Raw genomic sequence first — 25,589 nt, 5'->3', positions numbered from 1 at the left:
AGTGATCTTCATTAGGTACACAACTAGTGAATAATGCAGCAGGATTTGAACTCAGATCAGACAGCAAAACTAGGGCTTATTTACCATATTCCACCACTTGCAAGGCCTGTTTTTTGGTCCCAGGTTTTTCACCTACTAGGCATGTGAACTTAGGAAAATTACTTAATTTTCTTAGTTCTCCATCTAAAACATGGCAACAATGGTATATATTTCATGGAAATGTTGAAAGAATTAAATAATTATGAATGTTTTTGCATCTACAACCATATACAAAGTCTTTGTAATATTGATACTGGGCTACTTCTATCTGATATTAATCCAATGCCTTTCTTTTTCTTTCTTCTTCTTTTTATTTTTTTTAAGATTTGTCTATTTATTTAGAAAGAGTTACAGAGAGAGAGGGAGATCTTCCATCCATTTGTTCATTCCCCAGATGGCCACAATGGTCAGCATTGGGCCAGGTTGAAACCAGGAACTAGGAGCTTCATCTGGATTTCTCATGTGGTTAGCAGGGGCTCAAACTCTTAGACATCTTCTGTTGCTTTTCCCAGGCCATTCCAGCACCCATATGGGATTCCAGCATTGCAGGTGTCAGCTTAACCCACTACACCACAATGCCAGCCCCAATCCCTGCATTTCTAAAATGCTGTCACTGAATTGCTTAATAAGATTAAATAGCAATTAAAACAGAACAAGTGGGTGGTGGGAAGAAGAGGGACTGGTAGGGGATTGGTGAGCCTCTCTCTCAACTTTACTTCCTCTAAGATGCTACAAGCTTTGTCGAAAAGTCAGCTCATCAGCTTCTTTATGCTTCTTCTGTGACACAAAGCATAAGTACTGTATGATAGAACAATGGACCCAAGCCAAAAGTAGCTAAGATAGCAGTCAGGTGGGCAAGTCGGACTTTGAGCTATTGGGGTCAGCGCTGTGGTGCAGCAGGTTAAATTGTTGCTTGCAGCGCTGGCATCCCATATGGGTGCCAGTTCAAGTCCCGGCTGCTCCACTTCTGATCCAGCTCCCTACTAATACTCCAGGTAAGCAGTGGAGGATGGCCTGGGTGCTTGAGCCCCTGCATGTGGGAGACCCGGATGAAGCTCCTGGCTCTCATCTTCAGCCTGGCCCAGACCCTGTTGATGAGACCATTTGGGAAGTAAACCAGTGGATGGGAGATCTCTCTCTCTCTCTCAGTCTGTCTCTCCTGCTCTCTGTAACTTCGAATAAAATAAATAAATCTTTAAAAAGAGAGAGAAGAAACTTGTCTTTAAAAAAAAAGGTTTTGAGATACCAAAGCATGGCATTTAGATGAATATAGAACCAAAATGGAAGGGACTAAAAAAAGTGTTCAGGATCTAGCAGTAATGGTAATTAGTGATAACAGAAAGACCCTGCATCAGCAGAGACAGAGATTGCTCATGAATGAAGACAGAACGTCAGCGGCAGGCATCATGAGCTGGACATTTCTGGAGGCAGAGATTTTACCACAGAGCATTGTGGGGTCTGGGATAATCATAACAATCTGAGCCATGGAAATAGTTCTTCGGAATATTAATGACTCCATAATTCCTTACAGTATTCCTCCCCTGAAAGCCAACAACAATAGATCAACATGAAACATCAGTTTTGTAGCCATGCCTACCTGCAGATGTATCAGATATTCGGGGATGCGCTGGACTATGTGAAAAAACAGTGTGTAGATGTCAGATTTAATCTCTTCATCACCCTAAATGAAAAAAAAAGGTGGCATCGTTCATCATTGCCCCTCCAGCTCTGGCAGCAGGACCCCAGCGTCGGTCCCACCAGAGCAGGAAGAGTTTCCTCCCAGAGCATTTTCTTCCCAGAGTCTGTCATGAAGCATGGCTTCTCTTGAAAGAGGCCACATGATCAGGGAGACAAGTCTTCAGCACGGAGCATATCATGTATTTCTTCTGAACCCACCCGGCTCTTGACAGTGGGGAACAGAGTGTGATCAGGAAGTGATCTACTGGCCTGGAAACAGAAAACATGCTAGACTTTCTCCACGTCCCTTCCCCTTCCTTCTCTTTATTTCCCTCTGCCAGACATTTGTTGAATGCTAACTTATGCCAGGAATCATAGCGGGCTGGGAGTAATGAGAGATTGAAGTAGAACGTTAATAAGACTAAGCCCCTTGTCTATTGGTGAGACTTAATTTACTCTCACCTTTGGGACTTTTATTGCTCTTTTTTTTCCTATTGACCTGAGCTAACTGGAATTGTTACATATGTATACATGCTTACTGAGCACCTAATATAAAGGGGTTTTAAAAGTTCATGGAAAATGGAATTAAATACGGGTTTATTTTGGTGCAAAAAATTTGAAACCCACATGTAAGAGAAATATTCAAAAACTTCAAGGAAATTTGTATTATGAAAAAATACATAGAAATAAACTTAGGCACCAAAAAACCTTATATTTTCATTCAATTTTTCCATTAACTTTTGAAGTACCCTTATGAGAGCCACTTAAGATCTTGTAAGATGACTTGAGTTTAATACTCAGATTTGTATTTTCTGTGATTGAAGAAACATCAGCACATATAACATACAAGCTGCACCCTGAAGATTTCTACTTAGAACGCCTATGTATCTGTCTACAGTTTGTCCATTGGGATAAATCAATGGGAGAGGGTCACTCAGTAAGGCAGGGCGATGATCAAAACAATGGCACTGACCCTTGAGTGTCTGCTTTAAGTAGGCATGTCAGTAATACTGTTCAGGCCATTCCTCTGAGTGCGTGTGCTCTGTTGGCTGGGTAGAAAAGCAACGTGATACAGGTAACACGTGTAAACAAAGGACAGTACTCACACATAGAATTAACTTACCTCCTTCAGAACAACCACATGAACCAATGAGATGCATTCAGGCAAATCCCTCAGGTAGGCAACATAATAATCCAAGAAATTATTCTTTAAAACAAACAGAAAATTGCATGGTAAGAACCTGGAAACTGAGATGATAATATTTTCACAGAGCCATGTATATTGAAAATGAGTACTTTTCAGAGATTATTATCTTAATCATTCATTTAATGTGTTCTTAATATCTTTTGAAAGAGGTTGGCTTATTTCACCCTCTGTGTTGGAGACTGGATTTGCAGTGTCTTTCGGGGCTATCTAGTTCATTTTCAGGCTACTTTGGAGCCAACTAGAAAGTCCAGCACGAGTTTTCCTAAACTCGAAACACCCAAGAACTGTAACTAGACTGCTATGGAGTTATCGAAAATTGCCTAACCCAACCTTCACTCCAAAATTTTTTTGGATGGCCACTGAAGGAAATTCTGAGGGATTCAGCAGTTTCCCTTCCACTTGCTTAGAAATGTTAACAAAGGCCCTTAGAAACTAGACTCTCAACCTACTACCAATTCTCTTCCCCTGTCCCAGAAGATCTGCCTCAACAGCCTAACAGAGTGAGAAGATGTTCCAGGAAACAGAGGTAGCTTGCCCAACAGGAAAAGAGGAATAAAGACATTGTTATCCACATGGAAAGAAACGCTTGGTAAAACTGATACACCTCTTAAATGACAGATATTCTCAGCAAGAGAACACAGAGGCTTTGCTCTTAAGGAAGTCCAGAGTGAATTCAAAAGTGAACCATTCCAATGCAGCCACAGCTACTGCCTGTATCGGGATGGAATCCTTCTGAAAATGCTAGGATAGGAATTGAGATTTTCTTTCTTTTTACTTTTTTATTTTATTTGATCCTTTCTTTTTTTGTTCCTTTCTTCTAGGAATTGATTTTTGACACAAAATCAGTTTACACATAAGCCTTAAATTGTTCTTGCTAGTAATTTATGTAGCACATACAGGAAGCTATTCTGTGCTAAGATAGAACCTGTGTAACAATAATTTTGCTAACCTATGGTAACAGTTCTGTGATGTCTCTCTCATCCTACCTGATACAAATAATTTATAAGGAATCTGTAGTTTAAATGTATTTTAATGACTTCAATATGCTTTAGTTATTTTGACTTGATCCAAAGAAGAAGCACCAATAGGTTTCAAGTATTCCCATGTGTTTCAGAAGACTGAAGTCAACAAGATGAAACACAGCACCAAGAACTGAAGTGATAAAGGAATGTAAAGAAAACACTGGATATTTTGCCTAGAGAATAATAATTTAGGAAGATAGATTTTTCTGGTCGTCAAAACTTTGATTTGCAAAAAAAGGAAATTTTGATGTGTTATTTCAATTTTCAGTAGCAAATAAAGGAATACAGAGGAATTAAAAATGGCTTTGGATACTTTTATTCATCTTTTCAAGAAATCTTTTTGGTTTTAAGGTAAACATCCCTACAACTTGTGAACCAAAACTCAATATCCCTGTCTTAATGAGAGAACGTGAAAGAATAGACCAAAGAAAGGGAGAGGATCACATATGTTAAAAAAGTATTTTTAAATTGTTAAAGGGTAAAAATAGAGGCAGGTGTTTGGTACTGCAGTCAAGACAACACTTGGTATGTCCACATCCTATCACTGCTATGCCTGGTTTCAAGTCTTGGCTCCCTTATGATCCAGCTTCCTTCTAATGCACCCGAGAGGCAGCAGGTGATGGCTCAAATCCTTGGTGCCTAATGGCCATGTAGAACTGGATTGAGCTCCAGGCTCCTGGATTCAGCCTGGCCTGGCCCAGCGGCTGTGGGCATTTGGGTAGTAAGCCAGTGGATGGAAGAACTTTTTATCTATCTATCTATCTATCTATCTATCTATCTATCATCTACCATCTCTCTCTGCCTTTCAAATAAAATGACAGTAATTAAATTTTTTAAATTGTTAAATGATAAAATACATATTTTGTTTTGATAATTCCTATTCATATCAATTATTTACATCCAAATGAGGAATACTGCCCAACATACTTCATATTATCTAGACCAGTGGTTCTGGGTCTTAACTTTTCCTACTAAGAGTACATTTCCACTCATTGCATACTCACATATGCAACTTCCCCATAGGAAAATAACTCTCAGCTTTCTAAATCATATTCCCATAGATAGAAGTCTTAGCTTTAGAAAGCATACTGAATACAAATGAGTAGAAATGATACACTAGAGGGATAGCATTACATCCACTCTAATACAAGTAAGTAATTTTTGAATGTTGTTGATACCTGAAACTGATATTCATTGATACATAAATGTTGATTGCAGGCAAAGACTGGCTTTCAGACTTATTTTAATTAGCTCACACAATATATTCATTGATTTTTTTATTTGTTTATATTTATTTGAAAGTCAGAGAGAGAGAGAGAGAGAGAGAGAGAGAGACTTCCCAAATGCCTGCAAGAGCTAATGTTAGACTAGGCCAAAGCCAGGAACCAGGAACCCAGAACTCAATCTCACACAGGGGGCAGGGACATGAGTACCTGGGCCATCACCTACTGCCTAATAGGGTACGCAGTAACAGGAAGTGGAACTGAAAGCGGAGCTGGGACTCAACTCAATCACTTTCATGTGTGATGCTGGCATCACAAGCAGCATCTTTTTTTTTTTTTCTTTTAAAGATTCATTTGTTTATTTGAAAGTCAGTTTCACAGAGAGAGAGGGGCAGAGAGAAAGGTCTTCCATCTGCTGGTTCACTCCCCAATTGGCTGCAATGGCTGGAGCTGCACTGATCCGAAGCCAGGAGCCAGGAACTTCTTCTGGGTCTCCCACATGGATGCAGGGGCCCAAGGATTTGGGCCATCTTCCACTGCCCTCCCAGGCCATAGCAGAGAGCTGGATTGGAAGTGGAGCAGACCGGACTTGAACCAGTGCTCATATGAGATGCCGGCACTTCAGGCAGTGGCTTTACCCACTATGCCACAGCGCCGGCCCCCATAAGCAGCATCTTAACCACTGAGCCAAACACCTGCCCTGCACACATATTTGAAAAAGAAAATTTCACACAAAATTTGGATTCTCAGCTTCTCTTAAATCCACTATCTATAAATTTCAATTTTTTGGAACCAAAATAAAATTTCAGAAGGCTTATTTCTTTTTTCTGGATAATAACTGGAAAAACTGAACAGATATTCCTCATATGGGTGCCAGTTAAAGCCCTGGCTATTCCACTTCCAAGCCAGCTTCCTACTAATGTGCCTGAGAAAGCAGCATAACATAGTCCAAGTGCATGGGCCCTTGCCAGCCACATGGAAGACAGGGATAAAGTTCCTGGCTCTTAGCTTCCACGTGGCCTGCCCTGGCCATTGTGGTCATTTGGGAAGTGAACAAGCAAATGGAAGATTTCTCATTGTCTCTCCTTCTCTGTAACTGCCATTCAAATAAATAAATAAATAAATAAATAAAGTTTTTTTAAAAAAATAGTGCATGGGGGCCAGCACTGTGGCGTAGCATGTTGAGTCGCTGCCTATGACACTGGCATCCCACATGGGTGCTAGTTTGTATCCCAGCTGCTCCACTTCTGATCCAGCTCCTTGATAATGCACCTGGGAAAGAAGCAGAAGATGGCCCTGCACCCACCTGGGAGACCTGGATGAGGCTCCAGGCTCCTGCTTCTGCCTGGCCAAGCCCTGGCTGCTGCAGCCATTTGGAAAGTGAACCAGCAAATGGAAGATTCTCTCTCTGTATTTCTGCCTTTCAAATAAATAAATAAATATTTTTAAAACAATGGTACATAGATTTCAATTTTCTTTTAAAAACTTTTTGATCTACTTATTTTACTTTCTGAAAGGCAGAGAGACAAAGAGGGAAGGGGGTAAAGAATGACTCCCATCTACTGATTCCCTTCCCAAATGCCCACAATAGCCAGGGCTGAGCCAAGTCTCCTAGACGGGTGGCAGGACCCAAGCACTTGAGCTATCACCTGCTGTTTCTGAAGGTTAGCAGTAGCAGGAAGCTGAAGTCAGGGGCAGAGTCAGGATTTGAACCCAGGGACTCTGATACGGATACAGGCATCCCAAGTGGTGTCTTAACCCAGTGCACCAAATGCTTACCTCAAATATACTTTTTCATTTCATTTTTCTAAAAGCTTTTTGAAGTACTCTCATATATACACAACATGTGCATATTTAATAGAGACAGTTACAGTACAGTATAAAGTTATAAACCGGGAGTTATAAGACCTAATAAGGGGAGCGGCTCTGGGGGCAGTAGGTTAATCCTCAACCTGCAGTGCTGGTTCTAGTCCCAGCTGCCCCTCTTCCAATCCAGCTCTCTGCTTTGGCCTGGTAAAAGCAGTAGAAGATGGCCCAAGTCCTTGGGCCCCTGCACCCACGTGGGAGACCCAGAGGAAGCACCTGGTTCCTGGCTTCGGCTTGGCGCAGCTCCAGCAATTGAGGCCATCTGGGAAGTGAACCAATGAAAGGAAGACCTTTCTCTCTGTCTCTCTCTCTCACTCTCTGTAACTCTACCTCTCAAATAAATAAATAAAATCTTAAAAAAAAAAAAAGACCTAATAAGGGGACCGGTGCTGTGGCACAGTAGGTTAATCCTCTGCCTGCAGCACTGGCATTCCATAATGCATGCTGGTTCTAGTCCTGGCTGCTCCTCTTCTGATCCAGCTCTCTGCTACGGCCTGGGAAAGCAGTAGAAAATGGCCCAAGCACTTGGGCCCCTGCACCTGCATGGGAGAAGCTCCTGGCTCCTTGCTTTAGATCGCCCCCAGCTCCTGCCATTGCAGCCATTTGAAGAGTGAACCAGTGGATGGAAGACCTTTCTCTGTCTCTCCCACTGTCTGCAATTCTACCTCTCAAATAAAGAAATCCTAAAAAAAAAAAAAAAAAAAAAAGACCTAATAAGGTTTTAATAACAATCTCACAATCTCCAACTATCTATTAGCTGGGTGATTTTATCAAAGTCTTCTAATCTCTCTGAATATTATTCCTTTATCTGTAGAAAGAGGTTAGTTTAGACCTTAGTTGTTCCTTTAGCTCTGGAATTCACTGATTCTAGATTCTCTGTGAGGAAGAGCAGATGAGCGAGACACATAATCACGGCATTAAAATGCATAGAGGGAAAAGACGCATCTTACCTCGTCATTTGTCAGTTTAAGGAATAAATCTCCGAGGACTCCTTGGCGCGGCCACTTCAGGACCCTTTCCTGCAGGGCATGCAGCAAGTCCAGGTGCTGCTGGACAAGGTACCGTAAGGAGCCGGGGAAGAGGCTTGAAACAGAACGGAGAGAATCACGCAAATCAAGTGCAGAGAGAAAGACCCCTGAGAGTGGACGCAGCACGTCCCGTTTGCAAGGCTGCATTGAGGACTTAGGGTTTTGCTTTTTTCAAGTTTGTCATTGTGGGCCTCACAGCAGATATCCTCAGACTATGAAAGACCCCTTTCCTGATGGCACTGACATTGCTGTGTCCTGAGCAAAGAAAGTCCACATCATCTCAACTTTACAAAGCCAACCCCATACTCTCTCATTTACATGACACTCCTTGGGACATCCTACAGGAATTTTTTTTAAAAGTTATTACCATTTGATATACAAAATAATCTATTCTAATTAGTGCTGTGGAGGACAGCACTTAAAGTGGCACCTGGTCATACTTAGCTACTGGGTATGAGACCACTACTTAGGTAAGTAGTAAAATTGGTTTAGAGCTGACAGAAGCTTAGTGGGGTAGAAGGAATAAAAGGGTTTCTTTCCCCGGCCCCCCTTCCTTGAATTTGAAGGAGGATTACTGGGCAAGGCCCGAGCAGGACACAGACTAGGCCTGACCTGCCACCCCTGAGATTTCATGGAACGCCTTTCCAAGCCTCACATCCTTCTCTTACAACTCCCAATGTGCCTCCTATTTTCAGAGGAAATGAAGGGAGAAGGAGAGAAGTCGGAGAATGGCAGAGTAGAGAGGAGAGGCAGAGGACTATACAGGGAAAAGATGGAAGGGTGAGATGATCAGGGGCCTATAGAAATGAGGAAGGAAGAAATAGAAGACAATGATTTTACTGGGAAAGAATTTGAGCTCCAATCTGGTGACTTAGGTGAACTGAAGGTAGGACCCCTTGTCCTTTGAAGATCACAAGTTTAACAAAGATGAAAGTGGTGGCCTTTTCATCACTGAGAGCTGAATTTGTTTACTTAAATTTTTCCTTGGGGTCTAACGAGAGTAAATTCACGGACATGGTGCTTTGATAAGAAGCAGATCAAAGGATACCAGATTGAGAGGAGGGCTTTTCAACTCATTTCCAAGCAGGGCAAACTCTCCTGTGGCTGTAGTCAGGGAAGATACACAAGATCAGAGGACCCAGTCCCCTGTGAAAAGATGGAAAGAAAGCTTCCACTCCCATGTTCTGTTCTGTCCCCTCCACCTCCTATGCCATGGGTCTCCCTGTTTGCATTGCAAGCAGATCCATAAACACAAGAGGGGGAATTCTGGAGCTCTTAGGGATGGGGCAGTGGGTTTGGAAGATCATTCCAAGAGGTGGTCAGGAGACATACAGACTGAGAATACCAGGAAGTACAAGTTATAATACCGAAAGAGCAAAGCACTCTATTAGCAAAAGGCCCAGGTATGAAAGATTTCTACTCACCCAGAGGCTATAAATTATTTTGGGTAACATTTCTGTTGTGTTCATAAATGATGCTAGGACGCCATGGTGAGATCTGAGTTCATGAGGAGTTGTCCACATAGGTTTTATAATATCCTTTGGATTACCTATTTTCCTGTCCCTCTCTTTGTAGAGTCTTCTGATACACTGTGACCAATGTACTAGCAGAGTTAGAGAGTGAGATTGTCCACTGGATTAAGTGTGTGAGATTTCAGAGCGGGGTTGCCGAAGGCTAACACTCCCATCAACTATTGTGGATATTCATAAATTACATGAAGAGCAATGGCCTAGAGTGAGTTCTATACCAAATATTGAAAACATACTTCAAATGTTTTTAGGCTTTTATTTTATTTACGTGAAAGGCAGAGTTACAAAGAGGGAGGGAGAGATAGAGATATAGAGATAGAGATAGAGATAGAGACAAAGAGAGGCTGTAATAGCCAAGGATGGACCAGCCAAAGCCAGCTTCATCTAGGTCTTTCACATGGTTTCAAGGGACCAAGGACTTGGGCCATTTTCCACTGCTTTCCCAGGCACATTAGCAGGGAGCTGGATCAGAAGTAGAACAGCAGGGCCGGCGCTGTAGTGCAGCGGACAAAGCCGCTGCCTGCAAATGGATGGCAGTTCGAGCCCCAGCTGTTCTACTTCCCATCCAGCTCTCTGCTATGGCCTGGAAAAGCAGTAGAAGCTGGTCCAAGTACTTGGGCCCCTGCACCAGTGTGGGAGACCCAGAAGAAGCTCCCAGTTCCTGGCTTTGGATCAGCCCAGCTCCGGCTGTTGCAGCCATTTGGGGAGCAGCGGATGGATGATCTCTCTCTCTCTTTCTCTCTCTCTCTCTTTCTCTCTCTCTCTCTCTCTCTCTCTCTGCCTTTCTGTAACTCTGCCTTTCAAGAAAATAAATAAAACTTTAAAAAAGAAGAAGAAGAAGAGGAGGAGGAAGAAGAAATAAGAAGAAGGAAGAAGAAGAACAGCCAGGACTTGAACAGGTGCCCATTCAGGATGCTGTTGTCTCTGGCAGTGGCTTAATCCATTATGCCACAATGCCAGCCCCTAATTTTTTTTTTTAATTTAACAAGAATATTATTTGAAATCAAGGAGGAGTTGAGCCACAAGTTGGAGAGAAGAGGGAGAAAGAAGGCAAAAAGTACAGACACTATCTATTTCACTGCTTTGCCTAGTGCCAGACCTGGTCCTCAGACCTTCATTTTCACGAAGGCAAAAGTACACTCAGTATTTGTTAACTTTCTCTCTTTTTTAAATTCTTTATAGCAACATGAGTAGTTTATTGCTTCTAAAAGCCTTCAAAGTTATTTCTACTCCCAGTAATTATAGCAGTTAATCAGTGAGGGAAATCAAGTAAAAGCAATCAAAGGAAATCCATTGATAATTTCAGAGTAGTAAGTCAGCTCTTGCCAGCTTCATGTTAAAGGCCAACATAGCTCCTGAACTTGAGCAGCCACAGGTTACAAACAGAACCAACAGATCTGGACAATTAAACATGTGCCACCCGGTGGTGATTCAGAGAACAAAGCTGGATTAATTTCTTGGTGGGTGTGGCAGCAACAGTTTGCTCATCAGACTACATGATGAATCTGCCAAGCTCATCTTTGTCCCTCCCCAAAATGTTCAGACAGGGCCGACTGATCCTGAGGCTGTGGCTGTATATGTGTGAGACGCAACAACAAAAGCCCAGGACGCCAATTTCTGTGATTGTCCAACAGATGAACAATAGCTTACAAGTTGCTCCCGGGTTTCAGGAGGCCACATGAGCCCGCAGCCTCCAGCCCTTCTGTGCAGGATCAAGCCTAGATTGAAACGGGCTGAAGATGCTCTTCAGCAATGCACTTTCATGAAGGAAAAATCCAAAGTTTCATTTTACAGGTTTGACAAGGTATGGTAACCTCTGGTTTGAGTATCACGTTAGAGTTGCACTTGATGTTATTTTCAGCCCAGGCTACTTTCCAACAGGGTAGAAAGTGCTGCAGGCTTGGGGTTTGTAACAGGAAAGGTTGTAAATGTTAGTAAGTTTATTTTTCTTCTTTGAATGAGAAAAGCAACAATCTCATTCCGTTCTGGATTTCAGTCATCTGTCTAAAGTATACACGGGTGCTCACTTCGGCAGCACATATACTAAAATTGGAACGATACAAAGATTAGCATGGCCCCTGTGCAAGGATGACATGCACATTCGTGAAACATTCTATATTTAAAAAAATAGAAAAGAAATATGCTTAGAAAAAAATAAAGTATACATGGAGGTTCCAGAAAAGCTCAGAAAAAAAGAAGAAATACAGTGAGTGAAGGATAATGAGAATCTAAACTAAGGTGGAAAGATGGTATGCCGAGAAGCTCAGAACCGGAGAACTCATACTCTATACTAAGAGGACTGGGTTTTGTTCTCTGCTTGATCTGTGAGAAGAAAAACATAAATTTAGCTTAGCAAATAACTAACATGAGTAGCATTATCATGGATGTGCTGAGATAACTATTATTTTACTCTCATTGAGGACTGGTATGATAGATTTAATTGTTTTAATCTCATAGGATTTGGGAGAGAGAGAGCCACTCTTTCCCCCATGATAGGTAATAAGAGAACATCTTAGAAAGTAGAGAATATGGGGCCGGCGCCATGGCACAGTGGGTTAAGCCTCCACCTGTGAGGCTGGCATCCTATATAGGTGTTGGTTCAAGACCTGGCTGCTCCACTTTCAACCCAGCTTTCTGCTAATGTGCCCAGGAAAGCAGCAGAGTATGGCCCAGTTCTTGGGTCCCTGCACCCATGTGGGAGACCAGGAAGAAGCCCCTGGCTCCTGGCTTCAGCCTGGCCCAGCCCTGGCCATTGTAGCCATTTGTGGAGTGAACCAGTGGATGATAGACCTCTGTCTCTGTCTCTCCTCCTCTCTGTAACTCTGACTTACAAATAAATAAATAAGTAGAAAAATGATGGCAAGTTACAAAAGGCTAGACTCTTTAGTGAGGTAAGTAGCTGTTTAACATCCTTACTTGGCAAGCCAACTAGGTTATGAAGTAAGAATTTATGGGGGGTGTGGTGCTGTGGTGTAGAGGGTAAAGCCGCTGCCTGCAGTGCCGGCATCTCATGTAGGCACCAGTTTGAGTCCTGGCTGCTCCACTTCCGATCCAGCTCTCTGCTATGGCCTGGGGAAGCAGTAGAAGATGGCCCAAGTCCTTGGGCCCCTGCACCCATGTGGGAGAACAGAGAAAGCTCCTAGCAAGTGGCTTCAGATTGGGGCAGCTCTGACCTTTGTGGCCAACTGGGGAGTGAACCAGGGGATGGAAGACTTCTCTCTCTCTCTCTCTCTCTGCCTCTCCTCTCTCTGTATAACTCTGACTTTCAAATAAATATATCTTAAAAAAAAAAAAAGAATTGGTGGGCTGTTCAAGAGGCAAGTCTGAGTTTTGAAATAGGAAGAAAGAATTCATGCTCTGGCCCTCTGGGAAGTTGATATGTTACTGTCCGTCAAGGTGGTGTCCTTGAAGTCCCAAGGTCACTCAAGAAGCTATGTGTAGAGAAGGGGCACAAGGTACGGGACCAGATGGGTCCTCTTTGAATTCTGGCACTAAATGGCACAGGAGCTTAAACTTCTCTGGACCTGGGTCTCTTCATCTGCAAGGATGAACATTTCATGAAGTTATAAACCAACCATTTAACCCTAGGACCTGGTCACTAAGTTCCAGAGTAAACCACTTTCTCTTTCTCCACCCTCCCTTGCCTTGGATAAAAGAAATATTCTACCAGAGCCGTGGCTCACTAGGCTAATCCTCCGCCTGTAGCGCCAGCACCCTGGGTTCTAGTCCCGGTTAGGGCGCCCGATTCTGTCCCGGTTGCTCCTCTTCCAGGCCAGCTCTCTGCTGTGGCCCAGGAGGGCAGTGGAGGATGGCCCAAGTGCTTGGGCCCTGCACCCGCATGGGAGACCAGGAGGAAGCACCTGGCTCCTGGCTTCGGATTGGTGCAGTGCACCGGCCGTAGCAGCCATTTGGGGAGTGAACCAATGGAAGGAAGACCTTTCTCTCTGTCTCTCTCTCTCATTGTCTAACTCTGCCTGCCAAAAAAAAATTTAAAAAGAAATATTCTGGCACACCCTACATTTAGGTACAAGGCCAGAGAATGGAGGAGAGATAAGAGAAGTCATTCAGCTAATAGAATTGGGCTAAACCACCACCACTAACAACAGTAACAACATAAAACCCTGCTCCACATTCCTAAACATATGCCGAATCCCTTCACTCAAAACTCCAAGAGGACAATCATCAAGGTGCCATCTCATTCTGCTTAAAACTCCAACCAAAAACTAGCAAGTGCTCCTCTGTACAGACCACCCTCCATCCCAAAACGTGCTCCTCTGTACAGACCACCCTCCATCCCCAATCGTTGCCTGTTTCTGCATGGTCCTGTCCCTCTCATCCATAGCTAGTGTGGGATTGGTGTAAGCAATTCACACTTTCTTTCTGCAACTTTTCATCACAGATCGTTCATTAGATCTGGCAGACACTTTTCCAGTTGCTACCCAGCCTTGCTGCTGGCGATTCGGGGACCGTACCCCAGGATGGATTCTTTCTTTCGGGCTAGCCTCTCAGTAAGCCCTTTCATTTCAGAGATCTCCTAGTCTCAAATTGTGATTTAACCCCTTGCCACACTTTTCAGAGACTAGAAAGAGATGCTGCTGGTCTAGAATCTTAGATGTGGAATCAAAGCAAGAGCAAGAGGTAGAATGCTTTAGATTTGATTATTGTCAACTGAGTAGGTCTTTAGCAACAGCAAGGAAGCTGGAGAAGACCATAGAGGCTTCAGAGGCCTGAAGGGGCAGGTAATGAAGGTGGGGGCAGGTTCAAGAGGAGGAATCTGGGTGGCCACTGGGAGGAGGTGAAGCCCAAATGAGAGCCTCTACTGCTCACAGCTTTCACTGTGTCACTCTATTACCCTTTGCCGGTTTTTGTCGCTTTGTATTTTCTTTGCTTTGGCTTTGCAGTAAAACAGTTCTTGAAAATAGCCAAGCCACTGTGGGTTTGTCAGGGAATAAGTCCTCACCTCAGTCATTTAGGAAGAAGGAACAGTACGTTTAAGTGACTGGGTATATTGCTGGCAGCAGCAAAGTCAAGTAAAATTGGGGTTATGTTAAGGAGCACAAAGTATAACTAGAGGCTTCCCCGAGTACAGTCATAATTTATGAATTACCAGTGTCTGTTACCTGATGGAAATACTAATAATACATGTTATCCACAATGGTCCATAATCCAGACTTTCCATTCATTTGGATTGGTCTTTTCCTCAGTAATTTTGGATTATTACATCTTCATTACATTAGTTTTGCTTGTTACCATGTCTTACTTTCCTCCTTCCTAATTTCTCCCAACATGGAGGGAAAAAGCTAAAGACTATGAATAGATATGGACCAAGGAAGTATTGTAACACTGGGCCTGGCATGCTGTTACCGTGTATTGCCTCCCCTGCACGGTCCACAACACAGGGATACATTTCTCCTATTGCCCGGTACTAGAGGATCACCTGGGCAAACAAGGAAAGTTCCAGTCCAGGATGCTGCTACCCCTTATCATTCATCAAGCGGCCACTGAATGCTTCAGACCTTCACCACATCTGCCCCTTGTACCTTTCTCTATGAGAAAAATGACTCAGGGGAAATGCAGGTGGAAACAGAGCAATGTCTCCCTCAGTGTGGCGCTGACTCCCCTTGAAGTTCTCAACATATGTGGCAGGGACGCTGGCGGCCCAGGACACTATACAGTTCAAGGCTTGCCTGGGATCACCTACCATCACTTCCCATTTTTTTTCAAAAATCATTTCTGGATCTCTGTTTAGACCCCAGAATTCCCAAAGTGGAAACAATAAACAACTTACCTTAAATCCTAATCAATCTGAAAAGCAAAGGCAATGAATACATGGATACCTTCTCTCTTTGGAATTCCTCTTTCCATCTGACCCCTGGAATGTTGCCTTTATCTTCAGGATCAGAGAGATGTTGATGACATATTTTCTTTCAGATTCAAGCAGTTCTAGAGCCACAGTTTGTCTTTTGGCTTTAAAAACAAATAAAAGAGGGAAGCCTGGTTAGCTATTCATTCTCAAAATCCTATAAAATGGTAGAAAGCCATAGAAGGGTATTGAAAGCAGTAGTAAGAGACAGCAGCAGGTCTTTGGAAGATGGATGGCAGAACGGAGGCAGTGATTTGTTCCGCAGTCCAAGGGAATGCAGTACTGGTGCTCCCATCTGCAGAGAGGCAGCAGAAACTCGAGAATTGGGCACATCAGTCGCCTCAGAACTTGCAAATAAGAGGCAATGCTGAAAACAGGAGCAACACTTGAAAGTCCACAGAAGGCACAAACATCCAGATCCCACCCCTTCACAGTCAGTGTTCCCACTTCTACCCATGGTAAAGGGGAAAAATGAAAAAAAAAAAAAAAAAAAAAAGAGAGAGAGAGAAAGAGAGAGAAGCCCTGGTCTCTGGGATAAATACTTAAGAAACAGAAGAAAGTGGTATTGAGATACCAAAAATGAAAATAAAGGGAATCAGAGAAGGCTTGTAGCCTGAATAATGAGACTCTCTTCAGCTTCTTTCTCCTACAGATCCGAAAGTGGCAGAAGCCAGGCTTAACCTTTCCCGGCAGGAGATTGAAGGATCTTCCACTTGAGCCATTGAACTACCTAAAAGCAGCAGGCCTACAGACACCGGCAAAAGAGGTCACTTATCTTGATGTGAATGGAAGGGAAGAGAGAGCGGGAAAGGGGAGGGTTGCGGGTGGGAGGGAAGTTATGGGGGGGGGGGGAGCCATTGTAATCCATAAGCTGTACTTTGGAAATTTATATTCATTAAATAAAAGATTAAAAAAAATGTAGTTTGTCACCTGATTAGTGTAGTTATACCTCAGCCCACTTACTGACAAGCCTGACAAGTTTATTTGTTTATTTATTTATTTATTTTTTTGACAGGCAGAGTGGACAGTGAGAGAGAGAGACAGAGAGAAAGGTCTTCCTTTTTGCCGTTGGTTCACCCTCCAATGGCTGCTGCAGCCGGCGCATCGCGCTGATCCGAAGCCAGGAGCCAGGTGCTTCTCCTGGTCTCCCATGCGGGTGCAGGGCCCAAGCGCTTGGGCCATCCTCCACTGCACTACCTGGCCACAGCAGAGAGCTGGCCTGGAAGAGGGGCAACCAGGACAGAATCGGGCGCCCCAACCGGGACTAGAACCTGGTGTGCCGGCACCGCTAGGCGGAGGATTAGCCTATTGAGCTGCGGCGCCGGCAAGCCTGACAAATTGTCTCAGGGTCTTGCTCTTAAATACAAATAATTAGTCAAGGATTCTTAGACTTTTGAATGAAGTCGTTACCATAAAATAAAGAGAAGAAAAAAATTACATTTTTTAAAGGAGGGTCAACAATGAAGAAACAGAGACAATGCAGGATCCAAAAGGAAACTTTAAAAAAAAAATCTTATAATTAATCTCAGAGATACAAGAAAAATATTCCAACCATTTTACAATTACAAGATGCTTTCTTTTAAAAAAAGATTTATTTATTTATTTGAAAAGCAGAGTTACAGAGAGGCAGAAGTGGAGAGAGAGAGATCTTCTTTCTGCTGGTTCACTCTTCAAATGGCCACAACAGCCAGGGTTACTCCAGGCTGAGGCAAGGAGCCTAGAGCTCCATTCAGGTCTTCCACGTGGGTGGCAGGGGCCTAAGCACTTACATCTAAACCATTATCTGCATTTCCCAGGCATGTCAGTGAGGAACGAGCTCAGAAGCAGAGCAGCTAGGACTTCCACTGGTTCTCAGATATGTGATGCCAGTGTCACAAGCAGCTGCTTAGCCTCCTGTATCATAATGCTGGCTCCACAAGATGCTACTTTTAAAAGCAGAATTTTAAAAAATAGGAATTTTTGATACTTTTTAAGATAGCAAATATATATTTTTTTTTGGACAGGCAGAGTGGACAATAGAGGGAGACAGAGAGAAAGGTCTTCATTTTTGCCGTTGGTTCACCCTCCAATGGCCGCTGCAGCCGGTGCATCTCGCTGATCCGAAGCCAGGAGCCAGGTGCTTCTCCTGGTCTCCCATGGGGTGCAGGGCCCAAGCACTTGGGCCATCCTCCACTGCACTCCCTGGCCACAGCAGAGAGCTGGCCTGGAAGAGGGGCAACCGGGACAGGATCGGTGCCCCGACCGGGACTAGAACCTGGTGTGCTGGCGCCGCAAGGCGGAGGATTAGCCTGTTAAGCCACGGCGCTGGCCCTAGATAGCAAATATTAAAAAGGAAGAAGATAAATTCAAGTACCTCTCTCCCCGCCAAATAAGAATATGAGGGATAATGGGGGGCCAGCTCTGTGGCAGAGCAGGTAAAGCCACCACCTGCAGTGCTGGCATCCCATCTAGGCATCGGTTTGAGTCGTGGCTGCTCCTCTTCCCATCCAGCTCTCTGCTATGGCCTGGGAAAGCAGCAGAAGATGGCCCAAGTCCTTGGGCCCCTGCACCAACGTGAGAGACCTGGAAGAAGCTCCTGGCTTCTGGCTTCGGATTTGCACAGCTCCAACCATTGTGGCCATTTGGGAGTGAACCAGCAGATGGAAGACCTCTCTCTCTGTCTCCACTTCTGCCTCTCTGTAACTCTGCCCTTCAAATAAATAAATAAATCTTTTTTTTTTTTTAAAAGAAGTTTCAGAGAAAAAAAAGAAAATGAATTGAGAGGATATCAAATTAATAGTAGGAGAAAAAAAAATCCCAGGATATGTATTTCTGGAGGAAAGGGCCTTTTGTTACACAGTTGTTCATAATTAATGAAAAACACTCTACATCTTTGTTAAGCATACCTCATTACTGTGATTCTTAGCATACCAAGGATAAAATGAAACTCCTAAAAGTGATCAGACAGAAAAATCAGGAAACATACAAAGGACTGAGGATCAGAAAGGTATTATATTTTCCAGTAGCAACATTAGAAACTAGAAGACAATGGAACAATTGCTTCAAAATAATAAGGGCCTGGCATTGTGGCATAACAGGTTAAGCTGCCTCTTGCAATGCTGGCATCCCATCTGGGCAATTGGTTTGGGTCTTGACCCAGCTCCTTGCTAATGTGCTTGGGAAAAGCAGCAGAAAATGGCCCAGGTACTAGAGCCCTGAACCCATGTGGGAAACCTGGACGAAGTTCCTGACTTCATCCTGGTCTAGCTCTTGCCATGGTGGCCATTTGGGGAGTGAATGAGCAGATGGAATATCTCTCTCTCTCTCTGTCTGTCTGTCTGTCTCTCTCTCTCTCTAACTCTGCCTGTCAAATACATCTTAAAAAAAATAAATAATGATGGCCGGCGCCATGGCTTAACAGGCTAATCCTCCCCCTTGCAGCGCCGGCACACCAGGTTCTAGTCCCGGTTGGGGTGCCGGATTCTATCCCAGTTGCCCCTCTTCCAGGCCAGCTCTCTGCTATGACCCGGGAAGGCAGTGGAGGATGGCCCAAGTCCTTGGGCCCTGCACCCGCATGGGAGACCAGGAGAAGCGCCTGGCTCCTGGCTTCGGATCAGCGCGATGCGCCGGCCGCAGCGGCCATTGGAGGGTGAACCAATGGCAAAAAGGAAGACCCTTCTCTCTCTCTCTCTCACTGTCCACTCTGCCTGTCAAAAAAATAAATAAAGGCCGGCGCCGTGGCTTAACAGGCTAATCCTCTGCCTTGCGGCGCCGGCACAATGGGTTCTAGTCCTGGTTGGGGCACCGGATTCTATCCCGGTTGCCCCTCTTCCAGGCCAGCTCTCTGCTATGGCCCAGGAAGGCAGTGGAGGATGGCCCAAGCGCTTGGGCCCTGCACCCGCATGGGAGACCAGGAGAAGCACCTGGCTCCTGGCTTCGGATCAGCAAGATGTGCTGGCCGTGGCGGCCATTGGAGGGTGAACCAACGGCAAAAAGGAAGACCTTTCTCTCTCTCTCTCTCTCACTATCCACTCTGCCTGTCAAAAAAATAAATAAATAAAAATAAATAAATAAATAAATAAATTTTAAAAAATAAATAAATAAATAAATAATGAGGGGAGAGGTTTTTTTTTTTTTTTTAAGATGTATATTTATTTGAAAGGCAGAGTCAAAGAGAGAGGGAGGGAGAGGGCAAGAGAGAGAAAGAAATCTTCCATCTACTGTTTTGTTCCCCAAAGGCTGAAATGGCCAAAACTGGGCCAGTCTGAAGCCAGGAGCCTGGAGCTTCCTCAAGGTCTCCCACATGGGTGCAGTGGCCCAAGCACTTGGGCCACCCTCCCCTGCTTTCCCAGGCACATAAGCAAAGATGCTGGATCAGAAGTGGAGAAGCCAGAACTTTACCCGCTATGCCACAATGTCAGCCCACGTAGAAGGTTTTATAGTCAGCCAAATTATCCATCAGGTATGTGGAAGTTCCTAAATGATTCACTCCAGAAAAAGAAGGAGTAAACCAAGAAACCAAGGGCACACAAAATGAAAATATTAATGTCAACAACAAACAAATAAGGATCTAACATAGGAGAAGTATGAAAGGAATTCCTATGAAAACTGGGAAGTATCAGGATCAGCGAGTGCAATAGGTCAAAATGGAGTAGGACCACAAGAGTCTGTAGGGCAAATGCTTTAGATAACGTAGATGATAGAGTTTCTGTTACATTACCAAGAAAAATTCAAGATCTCTGTCAATAGATAATTAGGTAAGAAGGACATAAAAACCATGTTCTTTGGGTGGAAGACTCAATAACAGCAAGATAGCAAGGCTCATATAATTGGAATTTTAAAATATACAAAGAGAGTCCGGGATTAGATCCACTCATATATGATCACGTGACTTCTTCCATATAACTCAACAGAGGAGAGAGACACTCTCACTAAATGGTGCTGAAGCAACTAGATAGCCAGCCAGGAAAAATGAATTTGGAGCTCTTCCTCACTGCATACATCAAAGTTTATTCAAGGTAAGTCACAGACCTGAATGTGAAAACTAAAACTATTACAACTTTAGAAGAAAACATGAGAATATCTCTAAAACCCTGATATAAGTCAAGATTTTTGAGGAGGACACAAAAGTCCTCCTCAAAAGTTAAGAAAGTTGAAAATTGATAAATTGGGCTTCATGAAAATTGTAAATGTCTTATCTTGAAAGACCATTAAGAAAGTGAAAAGGCAAAAAAATGGCTTCACAGACTGGAATAAACTATTTTCAACACATATTTCTGACAAAGAACTCATATTCAGAATATATTTAAAAATTCTACAAATAGGTAATAAAAAGACAAACAACCCAGCTTAAAAGACTGCAAGGGGCCGGCACTGTGGCGCAGCGGGTTAACACCCTGGCCTGAAGCGCCAGCATCCTATATGGGCGCCAGTTCGAGACCTGGCTGCTCCACTTCCGATCCAGCAGAGTGCCTGGGTCATGTCCTGGCTACTCCACTTTCAATGCCGCTTCCTGCAAATGTGCCCAGTTGTCAAAAAATGACAGCCCAAGGACGCAGGTTTCTACACCTTTGTGGGAGACCCAGATGGATTTCTGGGCTCTTGGCTTCAACCTGGCCAGCTTAGGCTCGTGCAGGCAGTTCAAGGAGTGAATCAGTAGATGACAGACTCTCTTTCCCTTTCTCTACTGCTTTTCAAATAAATAAACAAATAAATCTTTTAAAAATTATGGTGAGAGAAAGAGGCCAGAAACAAAAATACATACTGTATTATTCTATTTACATGAAGCTTAAAAACAGACAAAATCGATTTATGGTAGTAGACGTTACAACAGCGGTTCTTTAGATGAGTCTTGACTGGCAAGGTGCTTCAGAGAACTTTCTAGGGTGATACAAGCACACACCGTGTATCTTGATCTGTGTAGTGATCCATGGGGACATACATGGTGAAAAATCAGTGACCTTAACTTTAAGCACTGTGAATTTTACTCTGTAAACTAACTCTCAATGAAGTTCTGCTTTTAAAAAAAAAAGCAGCATATTTTTTTGAATATGGAAGTCAATATCAGTAGAAACTGTCAAAAGAGTTTAAATTGGCTGCTGCTATTCTTCATACAGAAGATTGTAATACTGTTTAATTTTTTATATATTTCATCATCAAAATTAATTGGAGGGAAATGTCACTATCTGACACACAAGAAGGTTCAGTATGAAATGATGCTATGAAGGAAAGGAAGGAGGGAAAAGAGGAGCGAGGAGGGAGAACAGAATCTGGTGCAGGTGCTGTTTAGGTGGGAGACTATTAATAAAAGTCTTGCGTATTGAGTATTCCACATCACTGACTGGATAGTTTACAAAATTCTGCCCTCTTCTTCAGCAACCTTATGCCACACCCCACTCCCCCACTTCCACCCCCACCCCCACCCCGCCCGAAGCACTGCGATACTAAATCTCATTCCCCCGGAACAGTCCCGACTGTAGCCACAGTGAGTGCTGTCACCTCTCCCGGCTTTAGTTGTCTACTGAACCTAAACTGCCAGGACTTAGGTTCCAAGTGCTGGTTCCATTCTGTTCCTTACAATTTCAACCTGCCTTCCCCCTTGGAACTTACCAGCCAAAGAAGTTTCACATAAAACATTTTCCAAGGAACTGTGTCTACCCTGGCCAGCTTCCTTGAGTTTATCCGGGTGGTCTTTCGTGACATATTCCTCCCCCCACTCTTTGCCATCCTTGGGCTGCCTCCACACGCCAGATGAGAGATGGCCCTTGGATGGGATATCAGCCGAGAGGCAAGTCTTGAGGTTTTCATCAGCTTCTGGAGTTGTTGGGTTCACTCCTGAAAAATAACACCTGCTTTCAAGAACTGACTTTCTAAAAAATTATGCTTGGTACTAATTTTTTACTAATATGCTCGTGTTAGGGTACAATTATCCCTTAAGGATTAAATATATCTGTTAATAGTCAAAAGTTTCCTTCTCCATTTCTGGTCTGTACATTCTCTCCTCTTTGGACATACTCTCCTAATTAAGGAGTTTTTAAAAATAAACTTATAAAATAAGCTAACAAGTTTATAGTAGTATGTACTGTCTCTTTGTATTTGCTTCCTTTCAGGTGAGTACACCAGGTACTTGGAGCACTATTAGAAGGAAAGTACAAAAAGAGGAGGAGGAAGGGTATCGAAGCCAATGTCTTCCTTTGCAATTCATCCCCTTGACCTTGATGATGGTAAGATGCAGAAAGTAATGAGGAAGGGAAGGATGGAGGCAGGGAAGCTGAAATACTGTCTAAAATTCTGGCAAATTCTTTTATTTTCCCCAAAGAAAACTTTTATTTAAGGAATACAGATGTCATGCATTTCATAAGTTCAACTTTATGAATATAGATTCTTCTCACTATACCCACTCTGCCACCCCTCCCCCTCCTGCCTCTCCCATTCCCAGTCCCATTCTCCACTAAGATCCATTTTTTATTAACTTTATACACAGAAGACCAACTCTTTACTAAGTAAAGAGTTCAGCAATTTGCATGGTTAAAAACAAAATAAAACAAAAAAACTGTACCTCAACAGTCGAGGCAAGGGCTATTCAAAGTCATTGCATCTTGAAGTTAATTTCATTTCTTTCTTCCTTTTTTTTTTTTTTTTAGAAACTTAGTACCAGGCTGTTTTGATCATAACTGCCCTATAGTATGTCTTGAATTATGGTATTGTGATGCCTCCATCTTTGCTTTTGTTGCATATGATTGATTTATCTATTCAAGGTCTCCTGTGTTTCCATATGAATTTCAACATCATTGTTTTATATCTGAGAAGAATGTCTTTGGTATTTTGATTGGTATTGCACTGAATCTGTAAATTGCTTTTGGAAGTATGGATAATTTGATGATATTGATTCTTTCAATCCTTGAACATGGAAGATATTTTCCATTTTTTTGTATCTTCTTCCATTTCTTTAATGTTTTTTAATTCTCATTGTAGAGATCTTTGACATCCTTGGTTAAACTTATTCCAAGATATTTTTTTTTTGGTAGCTATTGTGAATGGGATTGATCTTAGAAGTTCTTTCTCTGCCTTGGCATTGTCTGTGTATACAAAGGCTCTGACTTTACCAAACTCTTCTAAAGAGTAGTCTCTTAGTGGAGTCTTTGGATCCCCTATATATAGAATCATGTCATCTGCAAAATAGGGATAGTTTGACTTCCTCCTTCCCAATTTGTATCTGTTTGATTTTTTTTCTTGCCTAATGGCTCTGGTTAAACCCTCCAGGACTACAGTGAATATCAGTGATGGTGACAGTGGGCATCCTTGTCTGGTTCCAGGTCTTGGTGAGAATGCTTCCAACTTTTCCCCATTCAATAAGATGCTGGCTGTGGGTTTGTTATAAATTGTTTTGATTGTGTTGATGAATGTTCCTTCCATACCCAATTTGCTTAGAGTTTTCATCATGAAAGGGTGATGTATTTTATCAAATGCTTTCTCTGCATCTATTGAGATAATCATATGGTTTTTGTTCTGCAGTTTGTTAATGTGATATGTCACACAGATTGATTTCTGAATACTGAACCATCTCTGCACACCAGGGATAAATCCCACTTGGTCCAGGTGAATGATCTTTAGATGTGTTGTTTGATTCTATTAGCTGAAATTTTGTTGAGAATTTTTGTGTCTATGTTCATCAGCGATATTGGTCTGTAGTTCTCGTTCTCTGTGGTATCTTTTTCAGGTTTAGAAATTAAGGTGATGCTGGCTTCATAGAAAGAATTTGGGAGGATTACTTCCCTCTCAATTGTTTTGAATCTCTTGAGAAGAAATGGAGTTAATTCTTCTTTAAATGTCTGGTAGAATTCAGCAGTGAAGGCATCTGTTCCTGGGCCTTTCTTTGTTGGGAGGGTCTTTATTACTCATTCAAGTTTTATCTTGGTTATTGCTCTGTTTATGTTTTCCATGTCTTCAAAGCTCAGTTTAGGTGGGTTGTATGTGTCCAGGAATGTATTCTTCTAGGTTTCCCAGTTTATTGGCATACAGCTCATTGTAGTAATTTCTGATGATTCGTTTTATGTCTGTGATGTCTGTTGTTACATTTCTTTTTTCATCTCTAATTTTATCAATTTGGGTCTTCTCTCTCCTTTTTTTGGTTAGGTGGAACATTGGTGTGTCAATTTTGTTTATTTTTTTTAAACAGTTCATTTTGCTGACTTTTTTGTATTTTTTCTTTCCATTTTGTTGATTTCTTCTCTAATTTTAATCATTTCTTTTCTTCTATTAGTTTTTGGTTTCATTTGCTGTTGTTTTTCTAGGCACTTGAGGTACATTGATGGCTCATTTATTTGATGCCTTTCCAGTTTCTTGATGTAGGCACCAATTGCTATAAACTTTCCTTTTAATAGTGCTTTTCCTGTATTCCATAAGTTTTAATATGTTGTATTGTAATCTTCAACTGCTTCCAGAAATTTTTTGATTTCTCTTTCTTTAAAGATTTATTTTATTTATTTGAAAGACAGAGTTACAGAGAGAGGTACAGCCAGAGAGAGAGGTTTTCATTCACTGGTTCATTCCCCAAATGGCTGCAATGGCCAGAGCTGAGCTGATCTGAAGCCTGGAGCCAGGAGCTTTTTCCGGGTCTCACACATGGGTGCAGGAGCCAAAAGACTTGGGCCATCTTCTACCACTTTCCCAGACCATAGCAGAGAACTGGATCAGAAGTGGAACAGCCAGGACACAAACTGGCCCTAATATGGGATGCTGGCACAGCCAGCTGGGGCTTTAACCTTCTGTGCCACAGCACCAGCCCCCTTGATTACTCTTTTGATTTCTTCAATGACCCACTGTTCATTCAGGAGCGTGTTGTTCAGTCCCCGTATGTTTGCATATGCTCTAGAGATTCCTGAGTTGCTGATTTCCAGCTTCATTCCATTGTGGTCCAAGAAGATGCATGATATGATTTTGATTTTTTTTAATTTGCTGAGACTTGCTTTATGGCCTAGCATGTGGTAAATCCTAGAGAAGGTTGCATGCACTGGTGAGAAGATTGTGTATTCTGCAACTGTAGGATGGAAAGTTCTGTAGATTTCTGTCAAGCCTATTTGGTCTATAGTGTTGCTTAACTCTGTTGTTTCCTTGCTGATTTTCTGTCTGATTGATATGTCCATTGCAAAAAGTG

General features: G+C 42.7%; 1 protein-coding gene and 1 non-coding gene across 3 annotated transcripts in view; one reads left to right on the top strand and one right to left on the bottom strand.

Moving 5' to 3' along the window:
• Positions 1–25,589, bottom strand: part of ARHGEF33 (Rho guanine nucleotide exchange factor 33) — a 65,003-nt gene that overhangs the window by 15,265 nt on the left and 24,149 nt on the right. For both annotated transcript variants that reach the window (XM_062210182.1, XM_062210183.1), the window contains exons 7-11: positions 22,043–22,267; positions 15,429–15,558; positions 7,985–8,117; positions 2,840–2,923; positions 1,637–1,720 (exon numbers count right to left, since the gene is read on the bottom strand). In XM_062210182.1, the coding sequence (XP_062066166.1) occupies positions 1,637–1,720; positions 2,840–2,923; positions 7,985–8,117; positions 15,429–15,558; positions 22,043–22,267 (656 nt within the window). The remainder of the gene's footprint in view (positions 1–1,636; positions 1,721–2,839; positions 2,924–7,984; positions 8,118–15,428; positions 15,559–22,042; positions 22,268–25,589) is intronic.
• On the top strand, positions 11,611–11,714 carry LOC133773131 (U6 spliceosomal RNA). The gene has a single exon (XR_009867905.1). It is a non-coding gene; the product is annotated as a U6 spliceosomal RNA (small nuclear RNA).

This window comes from Lepus europaeus, chromosome 13 (assembly GCF_033115175.1).
Source record: "Lepus europaeus isolate LE1 chromosome 13, mLepTim1.pri, whole genome shotgun sequence".
Taxonomy (NCBI): domain Eukaryota; kingdom Metazoa; phylum Chordata; class Mammalia; order Lagomorpha; family Leporidae; genus Lepus; species Lepus europaeus.
Note: the sequence above shows the minus strand (reverse complement) of the source record. Positions and strands in the feature narration are given on the sequence as shown.